The sequence below is a fragment of the Oryx dammah genome, unplaced genomic scaffold (genome assembly GCF_014754425.2).
Source record: "Oryx dammah isolate SB20612 unplaced genomic scaffold, SCBI_Odam_1.1 HiC_scaffold_24, whole genome shotgun sequence".
NCBI classification, from domain to species: Eukaryota; Metazoa; Chordata; class Mammalia; order Artiodactyla; family Bovidae; genus Oryx; species Oryx dammah.
In genome coordinates, this window is record NW_024070208.1 from 65,994,591 (window position 1) to 66,017,611 (window position 23,021).

Here is a 23,021-nt window from a genome sequence, read left to right on the forward strand (position 1 = left end):
GTATATTTTCTGTATGTATGAATTTAGAACATAAGACATTATCAATATCGTTGTTTCTTTTGCTAGTAAGAGAAAAGCCATTGAAAATATAGGAAATTCTAGGTACTGTGTACTGAAAATTTACAAAAAGCTGATTAAAATATTTCCTTAAAGCCACCTGAATTATAACAGAAAAATAAATGAGAAAACCCAAGGTAGAACTTAAGAGATATGTTTGTGAAATATAAATATTATAATAAATAAAAATTTCTCTGAAGAAAAATAGAATATGACATCAGTGAGAGAGGTCTGAATGTGAAGAGTATTGATCAACTGAATTTCAAGGGAAAATTTGTTTTCATTCAAGCAGCATCAGTTTATTTACAAAGCTCTGTGCAGTGGTGTAATAGTGTGTAAAAGTTGCTTCAGTCGTGTTCACCTCTTTGCAACCCCGCAGCAGCAGCAGACTGTATAGCCCACCAGCCTTCTCTGTCTATGGCCTTCTCCAGGCAGGAATACTGCAGGGGGTTGGCATGCTCTTCTGCCGGAGATCTTCCCAACCCAGGGATCAACACGTGTCTTATGTCTCCTGCGGCAGGTGGGTTCTTTACCACTATTGCCACCTGGGAAGCCCTGGTATAATAGTGTATCCCCCAAATTCATCCTGGCTCGAATCTCAGGAGGTGGCCCTGTTTGGAAATATGTCTTTGCAGATACAGTAAAGTAAGAATTGAAATGGGATCACTCTAGCATGGACCCTAAATCCAAATGTGACAGAAAAGGACAGACAGACACATAGAGAAGAAGGTGATCTAAAAATGTAGGCAGAAATTGGAATAATGCAGCTAACAAGCCAAAGACTTACCTGGACTGTTGGGAGTCGCTAGAAGCTGGGAAGAGGTAGGAGAGAATTCTTCTCTAGGGGCTTCAAAGGGAGTATAGTCTTTCAACACCTTGATTTCAGAAGGTTAGCCCCCAGATCAACTATGGTAGTTTGCTACTGTGACACTAGGAAACTACTACACTCTGATAGTCAAAGTTTCTTTCTCTCTGATCTTGTTATGTTGGTGCTAGGTGCTCAGTCGTGTCTGACTCTGTGACTCTATGGACTGTAGCCCACCAGTCTCCTCTGTCTGTGGGATTTTTCTGTGGGAAACGAATAGGTTGCCATTTCCTCCTTCAGGGGATCTTCCCGACCCAGGGATTGAACCCGTGTCTTTCATTAGCCAGGAGGGTTCTTTACCACTAAGACACAAAATACACTCTGATTTTATTCTGTTATGTAGGAAATATGTAGCTTGTTTATGCATGGTATGTTTGTAATCTTAAAATTATATCTTACAACTAATTTTAAAGTATTTTTATAATAGCTTATAATTTTATATCTGGTTTAGTTGATGCTGATGTCAACTACATTTTGAAAATTGGCTAAAAAAAACCTATACAAGATTCTAGGAACTTGTAGGATTTTGGTATGTCCCTAATAAAAGTATACTTAAATGAAATTTATACTCTAAATCATTTTGACTGAGTTTTTGGCTCAAAATAGTGTTTAACTCATTAGTACTCAGATAATAGTTATCTCCTAAATAACATTTTACTTCCACATATTTATATCAAACAGTGAAGTGAGACAAAAATCAGTGCAAAGTGGTGATTATCAATCATCACAAATGCGTGAAAGACAGCGTATATCTTACCGAGAAGAGTTTAATTTTGAAATGTGTGACTTGGAAAATGGAAGTTAGTATAGCATTTCATAACTCATATAACAGGATGCACAGCTGATTGTATTAGAACTTATCTTTTAAATTTGACAGTTACTTTGAATCAAATCAGGATAATTATAAGTCAAATATTTATTACACATTTGCTTTGAATTTTTAATTCAAAATTTATGATTAAAAAACAGAGCTTTGCTATAGCTAAGGTATTTATCCTTTCTTGGTAAGATTGGGAATGGGGTGAGGAGAAGGCTAAAGGTAGAATTATATTTTACATAGCAGAAAGTTCATTTTTAATAAATTTTTTATTAGAAAATTAAAGTTAGCATTTGCTGAAATGATAACTTCTTAGATGCTACTGATTTGGTTGTACAGTCTCTAGGCTTTGATGTGGAAGAATTATTTTCAGGTTCACATAGATGCTTATCTTATGTCATGAAAGAGCTTATCTGTGATTTACCTGGCTAAACAGACAAGCACAAATACATGCATTGGCAGTTGAATTGTTAGAGTGAAGACTGATAAATATTTATTTTTAAATGAATTCTTGTTTTCTGTTTCTAAGCATGCTCTTATTGTTATGTCTTGCAACTAATTTTATAGTGCATTTTGATGCAGTTGTTAGTTTTATGTCTGAAGTTTAATTAATGTTGATGTCAGTTATATTTCAAAAAAATACAATAAAGCTGTATAAGATTTTAGGGACTTCTACTGACCTGCCTCTTGAGAAACCTATATGCAGGTCAGGAAGCAACAGTTAGAACTGGACATGGAATAACAGACTGGTTCCAAATAGGAAAAGGAGTACGTCAAGGCTGTATATTGTCACCCTGCTTATTTAACTTCTATGCAGAGTACATCATGAGAAACGCTGGACTGGAAGAAGCACAAGCTGGAATCAAGATTGCCGGGAGAAATAGCAATAACCTCAGATATGCAGATGACACTACCCTTATGGCAGAAAGTGAAGAAGAACTAAAGAGCCTCTTGATAAAAGTGAAAGAAGAGAGTGAAAAAGTTGGCTTAAAGCTCAACATTCAGAAAATGAAGATCATGGCATCTGGTCCCATCACTTCATGGCAAATAGATGGGGAAACAGTGGAAACAGTGTCAGACTTTATTTTTTGTGGCTTCAAAATCACTGCAGATGGTGATTGCAGCCATGAAATTAAAAGACGCTTACTCCATGGAAGAAAAGTTATGACCAACCTAGATAGCATATTCAAAAGCAGAGACGTTACTTTGCCGACTAAGGTCCGTCTAGTCAAGGCTATGGTTTTTCCAGTGGTCAGGTATGGATGTGAGAGTTGGATTGTGAAGAAGGCTGAGTTCTGAAAAATTGATGCTTTTGAACTGCAGTGTTGGAGAAGACTCTTGAGAGTCCCTTGGACTGCAAGGAGATCCAACCAGTCCATTCTGAAGGAGATAACCCTGGGATTTCTTTGGAAGGAAGAATGCTGAAGCTGAAACTCCAGTACTTTGGCCACCTCATGCGAAGAGTTGACTCATTGGAAAAGACTTTGATGCTGGGAGGGATTGGGGGCAGGAGAAGAAGGGGACGACCGAGGATGAGATGGCTGGATGGCATCACTGACTCGATGGACGTGAGTCTGAGTGAACTCCAGGAGTTGGTGATGAACAGGGAGGCTTGGTGTGCTGCGATTCATGGGGTTGCAAAGAGTCGGACACGACTGAGCAACTGAATTGAACTGAACTGAACTGAGGATTTGATAATGTCTCCAGAAAGATTGGTGAATGAAATTTATATAAAGTTTTACGTAGTGATCTGCTAAAAATTCCTTGTTGGTTGCTATACAAAGCATGACATTACCTTATTAGAATAATGTTAATCAGTGTTTTCCATAGTATATCACAAAAGGTGATATCCTCAGTAGGGACTTAGTTATAAATAATCATAAAGGCCATAATGATGTCTCTATCACTTCAATTTATTTCAACTTTGTTATTTGAAGGCAGAAACAGATTTCACATTTAGACATTATTTATCTATAATTATGAAGCCAAATAAATGGTAGAGATTAACTTAAAATAGTTTGTGGCTCAACAATTGAGTGAGACAGTGCAATCCAAAAAGGTTGAATTACTTGGAATTGATTCTACAGATGTCTCCATTCTCTAAATCCCCTGTAAGCCTCTTACCTATCATGAAATGTTATTCTCTTACCCTGGCATGTAAAATCAATCATATGACTCCTATCTGCTCTGAGAGTTCAAAGATTAAAACAGGACCTTCACTGTCAAGGAGAAGGGCTGTATAGAAACTGCATGTGCACAAAACGACATTCAGCAGCAGCATATAGTGTCACTCAGTTATTTGAGAAAAAGTTGCAAAAAACAGATCACTAGTACTTATTTCACATTTGCTATCAGTACCAAGAAGGGAGGCCCAGAAGTGTTCTAAAAGAAAAACTGATTCTTGAAGAAGAGATTCACTGAAGAATACCTACAATGTGCTTCCTGGACCTTTAAACCAGAAATAGCAGTAAATCTACCAGAGGAAAAGACACCTCCTAAAATCAAAACTCTGGAAATGGAATGGATTTTCATATATAATTACCTAACGAAGACATCTGAATGCAGAGTTCCAAAGAATAGCAAGGAGAGATAAGAAAGCCTTCCTCAGTGATCAATGCAAAGATATAGAGGAAAACAATAGAATGGGAAAGACTAGAGATATCTTCAAGAAAATTAGAGATACCAAGGGAACATTTCATGCAAAGATGGGCTCAATAAAGGGTAGAAATGGTACAGGCCTAACAGAAGCAGAAGATATTAAGAAGAGGTAGCAAGAATACACAGAAGAACTGTACAAAAAAGAGCTTCATGACCCAGATAATCACAATGATGTGATCACTCACCTAGAGCCAGACATCCTGGAATGTGAAGTCAAATGGGCCTTAGGAAGCATCACTACGAACAAAGCTAGTGGAGGTGATGGATTTCCAGTTGAGCTATTTCAAATCCTGAAAGATGATGCTGTGAAAGTGCTGCACTCAATATGCCAGCAAATTTGGAAAACTCAGCAGTGGCCACAGGACTGGAAAAGGTCAGTTTTCATTCCAATCCCAAAGAAAGGCAATGCCAAAGAATCCTCAAACTACTGCACAATTGCACTCATCTCACATGCTAGTAAAGTAATGCTCAAAATTCAAGCCAGGCTTCAGCAATATGTGAACCATGAACTTCCAGACGTTCAGAACAGCTGGTTTTAGAAAACGCAGAGGAACCAGAGATCAAATTGCCAACATATACTGGATCATCAAAGAATCAAGAGAGTTCCAGAAAAAACATCTAATTCTGTTTTATTGACTATGCCAAAGCCTTTGACTGTGCAGATCACAATAAACTGTGGAAAATTCTGAAAGAGATTGGAATACTAGATCACCTGACCTGCCTCTTGAGAAACCTATATGCAGATCAGGAAGCAATAGAACTGGACATGGACTAGTTGAAAATAGGAAAAGGAGTACATCAAGGCTGTATATTGTCACCCTGCTTATTTAACTTATATGCAGTGTCCATCATGAGAAATGCTGGGCTAGTGGAAGCACAAGCTGGAATCAAGATTGCTTGGAGAAATATCAATAACCTCAGATAGGCAGCAGAAAGTGAAGAAGAACTAAAGAGCCTCTTGATGAAAGTGAAAGGAGAGTGAAAAAGTTGGCTTAAAGCTCAACATTCAGAAAACTAAGATCATGGTATCCAGTCCCATCACTTCATGCAAATAGATGGGGAAACAGTGAAAACAGTGGCTGACTTTATTTTTGGGGGCTCCAAAATCACTGCAGATGGTGACTGCAGCCATGAAATTAAAAGATGCTTACTCCTTGGAAGGAAAGTTATGACCAACCTAGACAGCACATTCAAAAGCAGAGACATTACTTTGCCAACAAAGGTCTGTCTAGTCAAGGCTATGGTTTTTTCAGTAGTCATGTATGGATGGGAGAGTTGGACTATAAAGAAAGCTGAGCGCTGAAGAATTGATGCTTTTGAATTGTGGTGTTGGAGAAGACTCTTGAGAGTCCCTTGGACTGCAAGGAGATCCAACCAGTCCATCCTAAAGGAGATCAGTCCTGGGTGTTCATTGGAAGGATTGATGTTGAAGCTGAAACTCCAATACTTTGGCTACCTGATGCGAAGAGTTGACTCATCTGAAAAGACCCTGATGCTGGGAAAGATTGAAGGCAGGAAGAGGGATGACAGAGGATGAAATGGTTGGATGGCATCACTGACTCAATGGACATGGGTTTGTGTGGACTCCAGGAGCTGGTGATGGACAGGGATGCCTGGCGTGCTGCGGTCCATGGGGTCTCAAAGAGTCGGACATGACTGAGCAACTGAACTTAAGTGAACTCAACTCAACAGAACCAAGACAGACACAAAAGCAATAAACAAAGCATCTATTGATACTATTGCTACTGTTACTGCCTACCACCGCCACCAAAAACATGGTTCCTATTCTTGGTCTTAAACCTCTAACAAAGATGGCAATAATGGTTAGAAGAGAAACCCCCTGATCAGGTGTTTTCCTCGTCTCTTGTCAGTGATTGTATTTTTGTATCTTGTCCCAGTGAAGTTGGAAAAAGATTCTATATTGGACCACTTTAAATAGTTTGCAAAGAATTACAAGGTCAGATTTTGTATATTTTTCACCTGAAATTGTGGAAGTACACATGAAAAGTATCATACTTTTTTATGTGAATCTGAAACAAATTATGTTGTACTCTCAATAAAATGAAATTAATGTCATGGGGCATGTCATATTTCAAGTGAATAATGTTAGTAAAGTGAGGAGAAATGACTTCCTAATGATGCACTGCGTGTAGATGTATCTGTTGTTGTTCCCTGGCTAAGTCAAGTCCGGCTCTTTGTGACCCCATGGACTGCAGCATGCCAGGCTTCACTGGATGTAGGTGCATTAGCACTTCCTTTTAATATTTCACCTGTTGAATAGAAAGAGAACTGGAATCTTGTTCATCAACATTTTAAAACATTTTTATAGAATGTAAATGTATCTGTACTTGCCTTTTTTCCATGTTAGTGAGAAACCAGTCCTACTTGTGGAGTGAGTATTATTAAACTGCTGCCATACATTCCCAGACCTGCTCCGAAGAAATAGTCACAAATGGTGGGTCTATTACTTCCTTCACCAAATACTTGCCTCATTTTCTGTGTATTTTATTCTCTCCTTCTTACTAAAATGTGAGTAATTTTTCAAGTCAAGAAGCCTCTGTAGGGAACCTTGAAATGTTTTATCCATTACTTGTAAAATTAGGAGGAAAAAAGAGTGATTAATGATTTGTTAGAAACTCAAATAAGAAGTCTTTGTTGGAAAAACTTTGATTTGATTTAGTAACTGTATTTTTTGCATGCAAATTAAAGTTCGCAGGGAGTTTTTATGTTGAACTAGCAGCCTAAATTAGTCATTTAGTGATGACAAAACCATTTAGCCCATGTGAAGAAATGCCTATGTTGATCTTTTGTTTATACATTGTTCAATGCAAATTTGTCAGTTGTATACATATTAGGAAAAAGAGCACAAGAAGTTTTCAGGGTAAATGTTTTGTTTAGGTTGAAAATACGTGCATAAAGTGTAGCCAACGTAACCAAATAATAGTTGTGTCTGACTCTTTGCAACCTCATGGACTGTAGCCCGCCATGATCCTCTGTCCACGTTCCATGGGATTTCCCAGGCAGGACTACTGGAGTGGGTTGCAGTGCCCTCCTCCACAGGATATACCTGGACAGGGATTGAACACATCTCCTGTGTCTCTTGCATTGGCAGGTGGGTTCTTTACCACTAGTGCCATCTGAGAAGCCCTGTGCATTTCATGTCTTTTTTTTTCTTTTTAATATTCAAAATGAGCTCTCTTGTTTAATTAGGATCCAAATCAAGAAACATTGCTAGAACCCCAGTAACCCCTTCAACCTGTTGTGCACTATCTCTTAGAGTAACACTTATGGTGATTTGGAATATCATTGATTAATTTTTAAACTTTTAATGAATGGAATCATAGAGTATATTCCATATATTGCTTCTTTCATTTCATATTTAGCTTATAAAATTTGGAGTATAGTTGTAACTCATTCTCACTGCTATATATCAATAGTATGCTATTATATAAATATTCAACCATTTATTTGCTCATGCAATGTTTATGAATATTTGGGTTGTGTCCAATTCGGGGCTCTTCTGCATAGTACTTCTCTGAACATTGTTATACCTTTCTGGTTAAGTATATACCCAGATACATGTCAGATAGTGGTTTATATCAGTTTAAGCTCCCATCCTCAAAGAAAGAGGGTTCTAATTGACCCCCCCACCCCTGCCCCATCCATGCCAATGCTTAGTGTCATCTCTTTTCATGTAAATCATTCTGGTGTGTACATATTACTATTGCATTGTTGTTCTTCTTAGCCTTAATAGATAGAAAAGAATGCCTAATTTTATTCATGCATGCTTAACTTGAAGTATATTAAATGCCCTTCTTTTCAGTACTTTTGTCTTGTTTACATAATACATAATAATAGGGATCCCGAACTATTCAATAACATACTAGCTTGAAAAAAGATTATTGATTAATTGTAATTCTGATAAGTTTAATCTAGGTTACTAACTATGAAAATTAAAAATAAAAATAATAAAGTCTTTACACTAATGTGAAACCTCATATTTAATATTAAAAGAAAGTTTCATGATTTATAAATAAAGCAAGATGTGAATCAATGAAGTGTTTATTTAAAATTAAGAGAGAAGTCTCAATTTCCATTATGACAATATGTCTGTATTTCAAGAAAAACATAGTAATATCTTAAGGCAACCTTGTAGTCTGTTAGTTTGTTCTCACCCTGACAGCAACTGTTACTTCAACTCTTTACAGTAATAGGCAGCTGTTCTTTGAAGAGACTTTTGAAGAAAATAATATTTTCTCTTTTAATTATAAGCAGTTAAGCCTTTGAAAGGCTGTAGTTAACAGTAAAAAATCAAAATGAAACAACTAAAAAAAATACTTTGCACCAAGCTGATTATATCTCTAATTTGTATTAGTTGGTTTCAGGAGTTTACATTCATAATTATTGAGTGATTGTATTTCGAGCTCACATTCTTGGGTTCATATCCTTGTTGTATACTTAACCAACAATGCTGTTTTGGGAAAGTTGCTTAACCTATTCATATCTTAGATTCCCCAATCTATAGCATGGGGATAATTATAGTACAAATATTATATGGTGTATTGGTCTAGGTCCTCCAAGAAGCAGATACCAAAGGAGGACTAAACACAAGAGGGATTTTATTAGGGAAATGCCTTTGAGGGAAATTGGAGAGGAATCTGAGTAAGGCTGAAAGAGCTGTTGGCCATGAAGCAAGTGTGACCTAGAGTGAAAGAGAGACAAAAGGAAGGTTGAGTGGAAGCTTTCTGGCATGATGTGCAGGCTAAGGAATGGTCAGCAAGGGCTCAGGGAATCCTGAGCCAACACAGGCCATCAAGGGAATCCCGTGTCTTCCAGCAATGGGTTTGTATTAGTACCTCTGCTGCACTCAGTCATTGGTTGGAGAAGAGAAAAAAATAGATTTCAGAGCAAAGTAGCAGGTAGCCTAGTCAATGATACTTCCTATACTTTGAGGTTTATAAGGCATGATCTCATGGCTACAATAAATGATTATCATGGAGATAAACTGACAGACTCCAAAGGAAGTCATTAAGACAATGCCTAGAATCATAGATGTGCATTGATTTCGTTATTTATTCATATTATTCAATATGATTATTAATAAATGAAACACTAATGAAAGACCCACATGCACAATCAGTTTGAAATATTTGAAAGGAAAATATAACAGTGCTACCAAGACATTAAGGTGGTTCAGACAGTAAAGCGTCTGCCCGCAATGCAGGAGACCCAGGTTTGATCCCTGGGTCGGGAAGATCCCCTAGAGAAGGAAATGGCAACCTACTCCAGTACTCTTGCCTAGAAAATTCCATGGACTGAGGAGCATGATAGGCTACAGTCCATGGGGTCGCAAAGAGTCGGACACGACTGAGCGACTTCACTTTCACTTTATGGTTTACTTGATTCTTCCTAACTAAAGAGCATTAGCATTAGTAGATATTAATAACATATGCATAGTTGTGTTCCCTCTACTATTTGTTATTGGTTATTGCCAAGGTCCTAATTTATACTGAATTACCTAACTGTAAACCTATTTCTGCATAAAGAAATGGATTCAAGGTTGTTTTAAAAAATAAAAAGATTTATTAATATTTTTATTCTTGTCATATCCAATTGATGTTATCCATATCAAAGAATTCCATCATTTATTATCATAGGAAGGACCAGATTTGTGATTATTTTTGAAACTTGATCATTGAGTTTGCATTATCTTGCAAATAACTGAGTATTCTTTGAAACTCCTTTTATTTGGCCATATTCTCAACAGTGGAACCTACTTTTATCTTTTCAAAGACTTTCCATTGCTGTAGAAAATTCAGAGGGTGCACATGGATAATTGTGACACTCTATTCAAATATAGAGAAAGCCCATTACATTACAAATATGTGAAAATGCTTCCTGAAAAGTCTCTGAGGCCACTTTATTATGATACTTTAATGTAAGCAGACATATTACTCAGAGGAGAGTCTTAAGCATAGAGGAGATGGAATCTTCAGGGCATGTCCCCCACCTCATACTGTCTCCCATTTTTTCTCTCCCTTTGTAAATAAAAGCCTAGATATTCTTCTCTTTCCATTTCCCCTGCTGGGAGATCATTTTTTGCCCTGGAGTTCACATTAACTACATCATCTGAGACCTATCTTTTTCCCTAATCCTCCAAGGACTAACTCAAGATATAATTTCTCCTTTAGTTTTTCCCTGAGTGTCTTGGTCCAAATGTCCTTCTCCATATGTTCAATGTTTTCTACTTGTGTTATCCTTACCTCTCACCAGGCGTGTACTTTTTCTTCTATCTAATTCTGTGACATACTGAACATCTCTTTCATTCTTAGTGCTGTGCTTTAGCTGTTTACTTGTCTTTATGCTACACCACACTGTCAGGAAAATGAGGATAAGTTATATTATTGGAATTTGAATTAAAACTTTTAAAAATAATAAAATGTAATGAATGCATGCATGAATGAACAAGTTAATTAATATATTATATTCCCAGGTATACAATGAACACTGTGAGAAGACAAATTGAGTCTTACACCTTCTTATAATCCCAGTCATGTAGCAAAGGACTGGAATATAGGAAGGGACCCTTAGTACATCTTTGTGATTGGTGAATCTAAATATTTGCATGAATAATAAGTTGACATTATATTTCAACTATATATATGTATATGTATATATATAAATATATACACACACACACAAATATACACATATATATGCTGAAGCTGAAGCACCAATATTTTGGCCACCTGTTGCAAAGAGCCAACTCACAGGAAAATACCCTGATGCTGGGAAAGATTGAGGGCAGAAGAAGGGGGCGACAGAGGATGAGATGGTTGGATGGCATCATTGACTCAATGGACATGAGTTTGAGCAAATTCCGGGAGACAGTGAAGGACAGAGAAGCCTGGAGTGCTATAGTCCATGGAGTTGCAAAGAGTCAGATATTACTTAGCAACTGAACAACAACAATATATATGTGTGTGTGTGTGTGTGTGTGTGTGTGTGTATGCTAGGTCGCTTTAGTCATGTTGATTCTGTGCGACCCTATGGACTATAGACTTCTAGGCTCCTCTGTCCATGGGATTCTTCAGGCAAGAATACTGGAGTGGGTTGCCATGCCCTCCTCCAGGGGACCTTCCTGACCCTCCAGGGGATTAAACCCATGTCTCTTATGTCTCCTGAATTGGCATGAGGGTTTTCTACTACTAACACCACCTGGGAAGCCCATGTGTATGTATGTAGGTATATATATGTATATATATATGTATATGTATATATATGTATATATATATAAAATATGAGTGTGTATATATATATGTATATATATATATATCTCCTCGCTCTCTCTCACACACACACACACACACACATATATATATATATTTTGTAGTCCAATATGTAAAATAATTTGAGATTCATCTAAATGCTATATAAAATGAAATAAAGTGCCCAGATAATATGGATTCAGAATATGTATAATTCAGCAAGAAATTGTAAAAAATTAGGATGTCTATTAACTTTTTCTAGCATATTGGTAATTAGCATTAAAAACCCAGTTTTTGGTTGGGTCTTTTGAGAGGATAACAATGAAATAGTCTCTATTTGCATGCTAAGTTTTTACCAGGAAAATAAACATTGCAGCTGTGCCAGGTTTAATTCCAAGAAAAAATACATTATTATATATTCTTAAAGGAGTAAAATTCTGAACTCAAATCTGTTCAAAAATTTGTGGCAGAGAATACTGTGACCACATTATTAAGGCATGTGTCTTTCACTTTTCACTTTGTTAGCTATACTCAGCGAGTCGTTGGAAATGGAATCAAAGCCCAATCTGGAAATCCCGAAGTCAAAGTCAAAGGAAGCGATCCTGTGATAAATCAGATTATTGATAAACTGAGGCATGTTATTCAGGTAAGTGCTGATGTTCTATGTATTTTTATTCTGAATGATACAGAATGAGTGATGGATGTGATCAGTCTGTAAATCCTATGTGATAATGCTATCTGAAGTTCAATATTGGAAGAAATTATTTGTATCTAGAGTTTTAGAAACACTTGGCTGAGTGATTTTCATATGTAGTGTGCAGCAGTATTTTAACAGATAGTTATGTATCTGTAGAAAGAGAACTTAGCTTCAGGATTTCAATAAATAATGAGACTCTCAGGATAAGCTTCATCCCTAACAAATATGGTAGGAAAAAGATGGAAAATCTTGTTGTAGGTAATAAGAATGGAGCTGCTGTACAAAAATGAGTACACAGATTAAAGAAGACATATTCACAAAGAAATAAATAGATTCTCAAAATATAGGGTTTATTAAAAGTTCTTCACAGGAGGTTTTACTGATATGTTGCCCATTTGGCATAACATTTGCCCCTTCTTGATTCATAACTTTCAAAACCATATCATTTTCAAAGTGGCAGCAGGAAATAATTCCACTTTTTTTTTTTAGCCCTCATGTTAAATTGAGTCCCATTCTTTCATCTTTATATTAGTAGGCAGATCTCCAATTATTCATGCTTAAGTTTCCTTCTAGAGTTATAAGAGATATCAAATAAAATGCTACCTTTGAGATCTGTCTTTTTAAAGTCTATACTAGGATGATATGATTGAAGTTTAGATTTTTACAGAAGATAGCAGAAAGTAATATTTTGTACACGTTTTGCTACAATAGCCACCTTTAATGTCTTAGAACATGTTCCCTCCTGAAAAGATCAGGAGAAATTTTGTTTTTGCTGGACTTCTGACTGCTGGTCATATGTGAGTGTCCTGGCAGGAGGAGTTGTAATATCTAGGATCCACCACAGGATCAGGTTTGAAAAGGTTCAGAAAATCATCTTCTGGAAGTGAGAATTTATTAATTTGGGACTAAGTATGGAACAATGGAGGGAGTAGAAACAGGAGCATATTTCAGAATCTAATCTGTAGGTTTAGGTGATCACTTATTTGTGCTTGGTAGTTCATTTTTTAAAAATCATTATAGATATTAAATGAATTTATTAACAGTACTATAAAAATGCCATCTCTCATCATAGGGATAAACAATTATTCGTCTTGTCCTTTTTTGCATATCTAAGTATATGTTTAGCAAAATTTTTCTTAATATGTTAGCCCTCAAACACCTTTCTTCTTGGTCTGCCATTGAACACACCTCATTTTCCACACTGTAATCTCTGCAGTTAGAGTCATTAAACAAGTAGGTAGGGATTTTCCTTTGAAAAAAACCACTTTGTCTTAATCAATTTATGCCAAGTATTTAATGAATATTTACTGATTTCCCACCATAGACCTGGTTCTACACAAGGCATTGAGTTACATGAGCAAACAAAGCAGACACAACCCTGCTCTTGTCAGGTTAATATTCTGAGAAAAAAAGAAAATGTGGTGCCTGTAACTAAAAATAGAGACAAATCAAGAAAACAGAGCAGGATGGGGTCAGAAAGGCACTTGAGAGAGAGCTAGTGGAGGCCTCTCTGGGGGTGGGGAGGATACTGCTGGGTTGAAACTGAGTGGCAAGGAGTCACTGGAAAGGAAGAAGAAATCAAAGGAAAATCTGGGAGAACTGTATTTGACACAGAGGAACTAATACATTCAGGGACTTGTGGCAGGAGTAGGTTAATTGTATTCAGAGGACAGAGAACCATGTCACTGAAGCAAAACAAGTACAGGGGAAAAAAGAACATGAGTTAAATTAAGGGGAATTTGATAGGCTTTGGTAGGGCATTTCAGATTTCTCCTAAGTAGGAAAGGAAACCATTTAAAGGCTTTAGGCAGAAGATGGTGCAATTTATGTTTTATAAAGATAATTTTGGCTTTACAATAGAAAAATTGACGCTGAGGAGCAAGAATAGAAAAAGAAAGAAACATAGGCAGAAAATCATGGTGATTGGGACTAGAATAAAAAGAGTGAACAATATGAGAAGTGGATGGATTTGGATGAATTTATGGTGAGTGGAATTATCAGGAATTGTTGATGAATCAGAAATTGGAGCAACGGAAAGAGAGTATAAGGATGATAAGTAAGTTTGGTGAGGTAATAATAACATTAAGTGAAAAAAAAGGAATTCTTGAAGTGGAGGAGGTCTGGGGTTTGGTTGTTGGGTTTGATTGGTCATGAATGGTTCTCTTAAATTTGAGATGCCTGTTAGACTTTCCAGAGGTGTACCCAGGGTTCTTTAATGTTCCCGGGACTGAAAGTGCACATTTGGGAACGTCACTATACAGATACTATTTAAGTCATGAGACTGTATGAAGTTGCTATTTTCCTGTTAGAATTTACACCGAAACCATTAGAGGAGAATATAAAACAGCAGAATGCTATGAAAAATGTATACTGTGAAAATCTTCAAATGGAGAAATCATTTATTTAAATGTATGTGGTGCCTTGTAGATACTTAGAGAGTTGATCTTAGACAGACAAGGTATCTAGTAATATTAATTTTTTGTGGCTCAGCTGGTAAAGAATCTGTCTGCAATCTTGTCCACAGTAGTAGATATAATGGTCATCTGAGTTAAATTCACCCATTCCAGAGATTCCTAATATTCCAAAGACTCCTAATAATAGGAATATCTGCTAGATATAAAACTTTTCACAACTTTTTTCTTTTGCAATTAATTTCTGGGTATTTTAACCAAGAGTCCTTTCATTAATAATTTTAGGTACTTTGATAAATCTTGCTAAATTTTTCTCCTTGAAAATTATAGGAATCTATATGTGAAGCAAAGTGTATGTGTCAGCTTCCCCTACATATTGAGGGTATATGTGAGATCCTGGCAGCAACCACACATCAGTGTTAGGAAATAGTATGGTGCTCTAGGGACCAAAGTAGCAGCATTTTAGAAATGTTACCCTGAGTTCATCAGCTGAGAGTACTCTAAGAATGGCCAAAATGAATATTTTTAATTAGAAAATAGCTTATAAAATTTTCCAAGTTTTCCTAGAGAAAGGTCATAGCAAAAACAGACTTAATATTATTTAATTGATTAGAATAAGCCCTATGTTTAATTCCTGCCAAGAAAAAAAATTGAAAGAAAATTCAATATAAATGAATAGTCTGGGTTATAGCTTGTTCCTCAGGGACTATCTCAAGCCCTTCAAAGTCCACTCAGTGCCTCTGAAGATTCTTCTGAATTGGAAACAAGACCTTGGAGACAGAAGGTAGTTAATCCCGGTTTTCCTTCATCTGTGATTCTGGCATCTTTCACTAGACAAGCCACCATACAAACCCTCAGAGGGAATATCTGACAGTTTCCTACATTCCACAGTCAATATGTAAAGTGGGCATTGCTTTCACTTTTGAAAACTACCTGCAATAAATATAGTTTAGCTATTAACCTTCCAGTGAGGAATTGTCTAAAGGTAGGAATTATAAAAGATTAACATAAACTTTCTTCAGATGCTTGCAGCAGCTTAAACTGCCTTTTGATAATAGTTTGGAAGGGCTTCCCAGGTGGCCCTAGTGGTAAAGAATCCTCCTGCCAATGCTGGAGACAGAGAGATGCAGTTTTGATCTCTGGTTTGGGAAGATCCCCTGGAGAAGGGACTGGCAACTCACTCCAGTGTTCTTGCCTGGGAAAATCCCATGGACAGAGGAGCCTGGCAGGCTACATACAGTCCATGGGGTCGCAAAGAGTCCGGCACGACCGAGCACATGAACACAATAGATTGGAAATAGCACTTGATTCCTCTTAGAACATCTGAGAGAATAAATATATGAATGTTTTAATTCAGACTTTTTCTTCTAGTAAACTTATTCTGAAACTTCTTGTTCATATTGACTACATTTAGGAAATGTCAGCAAAAAAGTCATAGTTATGCAGCAATTTATCTATAAGCATTAAATAACATCTATTATTTTACAAAGAAAATGATGTCAGTGGTTAAAATCCTAACTGCTAAGCACTGTTAGTTGTGAACGATAATGACCCATTGCTTAGAAGCTACTTTACCTGCTTTCAATATGAAACATAAAAAGTAATATCATAGTAATTTTCTATAAATCTTCTATTGCAAAACCAATGTTACAGTGTTGCTAAAAGTAGTAGATTTAAGTAATATTTTATTTCTTTGAACAATTCCAATACATATAAGTTACTATTGGTTTCTATTAAATATTCATTTTTATAGAGAGACTATAACTTCTTTAGAAAAATGTCTTCCTGTACAAAATAAATTTGATTTTTAAATGTGAGAAAAGCAATGATCATAACCATTTGTTTAAAGTTACAAAATATGTAGATATTTTATAATATATATTTCAGTAATCATGACCTGCTGGGTTCAAGCAGAGATGAGAGACTTTTATGTGGGAAAAAACTGTTAAATTGCCTCTTTGCTTTTATTTCAAAATTTTTCCTAGGATACCAGTATGATAAATAGTAACTTTAGAGCTATGATAGGCTATGATGAAATTCTAATTGAGATCTCAATGGATAAGGTTAGCATTTATAAATACAAAAAATAAAGACACAGGATTTAAAAAATATATTAGTGTCTCAAAATTTCTGAATCCTGAAAACTGCCTAAACTTTTTTCATTAAATCACCTACTATAAGACGCTTTTAGGAAAACTTTTCCTGTTAATAACTTCAGTTCAGTTCAGTTCAGTTCAGTTGCTCAGTCGTGTCCGACTCTTTGCGACCCCATGAATCGTAGCACGCCAGGCCTCCCTGTCCATCACCAACTCCCAGAGTTCACTCAGATTCACATCCATCGAGTCAGTGATGCCATCCAGCCATCTCATCCTCTGTCGTCCCCTTCTCCTCCTGCCCCCAATCCCTCCCAGCATCTAAGTCTTTTCCAATGAGTCAACTCTTCACATGAGGTGGCCAAAGTACTGGAGTTTCAGCTTTAGCATCATTCCTTCCAAAGAAATCCCAGGGTTGATCTCCTTCAGAATGGACTGGTTAGAGTTCCTTATCACTGCTACAAAGAGCCAGTTGGTCCATTTCTAATTAGAAACTATTTGACCACAAAGTGTCAGCTGACTGTGAACTTCTTCCACTTGTACCAACTTCCTTCCTTGCTCAGAAAATCACTACAGCACCCTGACTCCTTCCTCCTGATCTCTGCTACACACCAATGTCATGTACCCAGGCTCAATGTATTAATATCCAAGAAGGATAGTCACCTCTTGATTTTGTATTAGCAATGCAGTAGTGACCAAGGCCCGTTTAACTTTTGGTTCAGCAGAAAATATTTGAAATGCACTGAATAATTTTGAACGGTTATCTAATTTAGTAATTTGTTTGGTCTGAGTAAAATCAATGGAAGGTTGCTTTCTGAAGTGTTTAGTATAATGCACTCACTTCACTATTGGCCATTTCATTAAAAAAATCAATTGTCAGCATAAAACCAACCTTTTCAATTAGTGTAAAATCAACTAGAAATGCAAGTTTAAAATCTCTTTTTGAAAGTAATGGGATTTGGATTGGCCATTTGTAATTTATATATTATCATTTAAAGAGTATGTAGCTGTTTTGTGTTGGGTAAAATTTTGATTCTGTATTTACTCTGATGCTGGTACATCATCATTACCTAGTAAGATTTAAGCCATTTATTAGCCAGGTTTTGTTTGTCAAACATATTGAAAAAATTTTGGACAAACTTTTATACTTTTTATTTAGGTGATTAGAACAAACAACAGCCATTTATGGATTAAAATATTTAATCTTTCTGTTTAAAATGTAATGTTAAGTATGGCTTGTTTCACAAAATGAGATTATAGCCATCTCTAACGGAAATCAGATTTCTATAGCTTTATATTATAAATAGTTCTCATTTATAAGTAAGAAAAGTAATGTTTGACAATTAGCAGATGTAACCATCCATTCAGCAACTTTAAAAAACTAAAAATAAATTTTTTTTAGTTCAATATAATTCACTTGCCACAGTATAGCTAGGTGCTAAAGAACATGACTTTTGAGTTATCACAAGGCATATGACTAAATTCCAGCTCTTGTAGGCACTAGGTGTGTGCTGATAGTCACTTTATTGGTATCTTTGTCTCAAAATAATTTTGATTTATATCAAAAAGACAAATAACAAATGTAGGATGTGAAGAAAGTGGAGCCCTCAAACATTGTTGGTGGAATGTAAAATTTTGCAACTACTTTGAAAAATAGGTAGTTCTCCCAAAGATTAAACATAGACTTAATATATGCTCAGAAATCCCACTGCTATGTACACATCCAAGGGAAAAGAAAGCCTATGTTTACACAAAATTTTGTATGCAGATGTTGATAGCATTATTTGTAATATTCAAAAAGCAGAAATAACTCCTTTTTCCCCCTTGCAGTCTGGAGCTGTATTTTCTGGGGAAAAACTCTAATAGGATGATTCTTGGCTTATAACTGCTTCCAGCATACAGAGCAGAGTGAATCACAAGACAGGAAACAGAGGAACTAAGTGAAAAGTCACAAACTGACCAGCTTATTTGCAGAATGCTAGCATGCAAGTAGAGAAGGCAATGGCACCCCACTCCAGTATTCTTGTGTGGAAAATCCCATGGACAGAGGAGCCTGGAAGGCTGTAGTCCATGGGGTTGCTAAGAGTTGGGCACGACTGAGAGACTTCACTTTCACTTTTCACTTTCATGCACTGGAGAAGGAAATGGCAACCCACTCCAGTATTCTTGTCTGCAGAATCCCAGGGACAGAGGAGCCTAGTGGGCTGTCATCTATAGGGTCGCATAGAGTCGGACACGACTGAAGCGACTTAGCCGCAGCAGCAGCATGCAAGTACAAACCACTCATGTAGAAAATTAGATAACTCTTCTTTGAAGAAACTGATCAATTCTAGGGCAAATAATTCCATATACCAATTGGGTCTACACCCATTGCTGGTGAAATCCTCTATTATATCTTATACATATACAATAATTTCCAGGTAGTTTCTAATGCCCAATATCAGTGGACAATTAAGGATCACTGGTGCACTGAAGAAAAGTATGAAAAAACATGCTAAAGCATAATACTAACGAAAAGGAAATGAGAAAATACAGACAACATAGGAAGAAGCAAATACACAAAAGCTATATGGGTGTATGTGTGTTCGGTCATGTCTGACTCTTTGTAACCCTGTGGACTGTAGCCCACCAGGCTTCTCTGTCTATGGGATTTTCCAGGCAAGAATACTGGAGTGGGTTGCCATTTTCTTCTCTAAGGGATCTTCCCAGCCCCGAGATCAAACCCATGTTTTCTGTGTCTCCTGGAGACATTGGTGGGCAGATTCTTTACCACTAGTGCCAATTTGGGAAGTCCAAAAAGCTATATGAATATCCTCCAAAAAATTCATAAATAAATTGTATCCTTAAAACAATAATACATTGCTTCTAAAAACTTAATAAAAGAAAAAGAAAAAGCTTCTGGAAATTAAGAATATGTAAAAATTTACAATTCAATATATGGCTTTTAAAGATAAAGTCGAAGAAATATTCTGTAAAATAATGACACAAAAAAGAGAGAAGGAAATAGAGAAGTAAAATGATGATATGTTAAAATTTTACTCTAGGAGATCCTTATAATAAGAATTTCTTAGAAAAGAACCAAACTAATACACAGAAGGAATTTATCATTTAAATAATAAATCATTTCTTCCAGAAATGAAAAGTTATGATTCCAGGTTGAATCCACCAAGCAACCATTACAATAAATGAACATATACACACATACAAAAATAATTATGAAATTTATGAATATTGAAAAGAAGATACTAAAATCATCCAGTGGAAGAAAACAACTGAACAAAATACATACAAATCCATGCGAAGAAAGGGGATCAGATCTGTAATTTCTTATTGGTAGGAATACTAGAAGCAAATAGAAAGGCAATACCTTCAAATTATGGGACAAATGATTTCTGACCTGAAATTCTATATGTAGTTGAAATAGCAATCAAGTATAAGGGTATATTAGAAAGTTTTACCGATAAGTAAAAATACACAAATTTATATACCTTCTGTGTAAAGCTTTGGCAAACAGTAATTAAGAAATGAGAAGATGTGGGGTCCATGAAACATGACGTTGAATACATCAGATTAGGGAAAAGGATGACTATGGGAGGAAATTTTGCAAGCCAAGAGAGAAAAAAAGAATGACTCACTTGAAGCAATGTGTTGGAATTTATGGGCGGGGGGTGGGGCGGTGGGGAATGTACTTGGCAGATTTGCTAGAGCATTTGAGAAAAAAATTAGATAGATACAAGGCAAAGTCTGCAAATTGATAGATCCTATGGCAATTATCGGAGAAGGCAATGGCACCCCACTCCAGTACTCTTGCCTGGAAAATCCATGGACGGAGGAGCCTGATAGGCTGCCGTCCATGGGGTCGGTAAGAGTTGGACACGACTGAGTGACTTCACTTTCACTTTTCACTTTCATGCATTGGAGAAGGAAATGGCAACCCACTCCAGTGTTCTTGCCTGGAGAATCCCAGGGACGGTGGAGCCTGGTGGGGGTCGCACAGAGTCGGACACGACTGAAGCGACTTAACAGTAACAGTTCAGTTCAGTTCAGTTCAGTCGCTCAGTCATGTCCGACTCTTTGCGACCCCATGAATCGCAGCACGCCAGGCCTCCCTGTTCATCACCATCTCCCGGAGTTCACTCAGACTCACGTCCATCGAGTCAGTGATGCCATCCAGCCATCTCATCCTCGGTCGTCCCCTTCTCCTCCTGCCCCCAATACCTCCCAGCATCAGAGTCTTTTCCAATGAGTCAACTCTTCTCATGAGGTGGCCAAAGTACTGGAGTTTCAGCTTTAGCATCATTCCTTCCAAAGAAATCCCAGGGTTGTAGCCTACCAAGCTCCTCTGTCCATGGGATTTTCCAGGCAATAGTACTGGATTGCCATTTCCTTCTCCAGAGGATCTTCCCGACCCAGGGATCAAACCTGGGTTTCCCGCATTGTAGACAGATGCTTTACCATCTGAGCCACCAGGGAAGTAGGTGAAGTATATTGGTATAACAGAAAATCAATAATTATTGCTAAGATGATAGTAAGAAACAGAAACGTTACCTATTGAATAAAGGTTTAGACATGTAAGGTTAATGCTAGAACAATCAGTTGGGTTGATTATTACTACCCACAGGCAGGAAACATGGTCTATAAAGTGCTTTGGGTGTAGGAATTTTTTTTTAACAGACATTTGGTACTACTCATTTTTAAATAAATATATTTATTATCCTGACCATTATAAATATAATCAAAAAAAAAAAAAGAAAAACTCTGCATCATGTTTTTTGTGGAACTGCAATATTTGGTCTTTTATATCTCAAACCTGATCCTCCTCTTTTTAGACTATTCTTATATCTATTCTCCCTATAGTCCTCATTGTTTCAATTCTTTCAATATCCCAGGTTCCTTCTTACTTCCAAGTCTTCCATTCTCTCTCTTTTATTTTTTACGAAAAACACTTTTACTTGGGAAAAACTGCATCTCTTTTTTCTGTATCTCATAGTCGTTCATGATGTCTCAGTTTCCCCAGTGAAGAAACATGTTCCTACATTCTTCTTGGCACTCTGTAACTGACTTACAAGAGCACTTTAGAAAAGAGATATTAAAAAAAAAAAAAATCAACAACCAGGGTATTGATTATATCCACAGTGACCTCTTTTTCTCTGTGCCCATTTTCTGTACCCAAAATATCTTGGTTAGCCCACTCATTATTTCTGACCTTAAAGTTTGTCTTCCTATTCACTGATTTTAGTGTTTTGAACCATATCTAGCAAACTTGACTAATCTTTAAGTTTGAAATTGGCCAGTATATTTGCTCTGATAAAGTATTGCTGAGAAACTCCTCCTCTAGCTTTTTTCTGGATATTAATTCACGTTCATAGTTTGACCGCTCATTGAATTCTGGTTAGCTGGGGTTATAGTCGTTCATAAAGCTTCCCAATCAAACAACCCAGCTTTGCTCTTCTTGTTATTCACAGTTTTCTGGGTCATGTGCTGTCTTCTCCTAGCAAATGTCACAACTTGACTCCCAATACCCCCAAAGTCTGGCATGCAAAATGAACCCACCTAATGATCTTTGGTAGCACTCCTTTGCCAAATGATTGGCTCATGCATAGCTTTCGGCAGGCATATTATGGGCCATAATGCTTTGCAGACTCAATAAATGTAGTTTATAATCACTTGAATGTCATTTGATAAATGTATTTTGAAGATGTAATTTGACAGAGCAGAATGTTTCTAGATGTTACCTGCTGACTTGCAGGTAAGTGGTCCTTAACCAGAAAGTGAAAGTGAAGTTGCTCAGTGGTGTCTGACTCTATGAGACCCCATGGACTACTGTAGCCCGCCAGGCTCCTCTGTCCATGGGATTCTCCATGAATACTGGAGTGGGTTGCCATCTCCTTCTCCAGGGGATCTTCCTGACCCAGAGATCGAACCCAGGTCTCCCACACTGCAGGCAGACGCTTTACCGTCTGAGCCTCTAGGGAAGCACCTTAACCAGATGGCCCTCTATAGTTTTCTTTTTTTTTCATTTTATTTATTTATTTTGAAATTCATTTATTTTAATTGGAAGCTAATTACTTTACAGAACCCGTTATAGTTTTGAAGCAGTGAATGCACCTTGAAAGTAGGCTGACTTATGAGAGGAAAATGGTCACAGGGAATCA

At 36.8% G+C, this 23,021-nt stretch overlaps 1 protein-coding gene across 1 annotated transcript in view; it reads left to right on the top strand.

The window, feature by feature from the left end:
- The window catches only part of GPC5 (glypican 5), a 1,587,765-nt gene that overhangs the window by 510,567 nt on the left and 1,054,177 nt on the right, over window positions 1–23,021 (top strand). Inside the window, exon 6 of the mRNA XM_040267332.1 lies at window positions 12,191–12,311. Within this exon, the coding sequence (XP_040123266.1) occupies window positions 12,191–12,311 (121 nt within the window). The remainder of the gene's footprint in view (window positions 1–12,190; window positions 12,312–23,021) is intronic.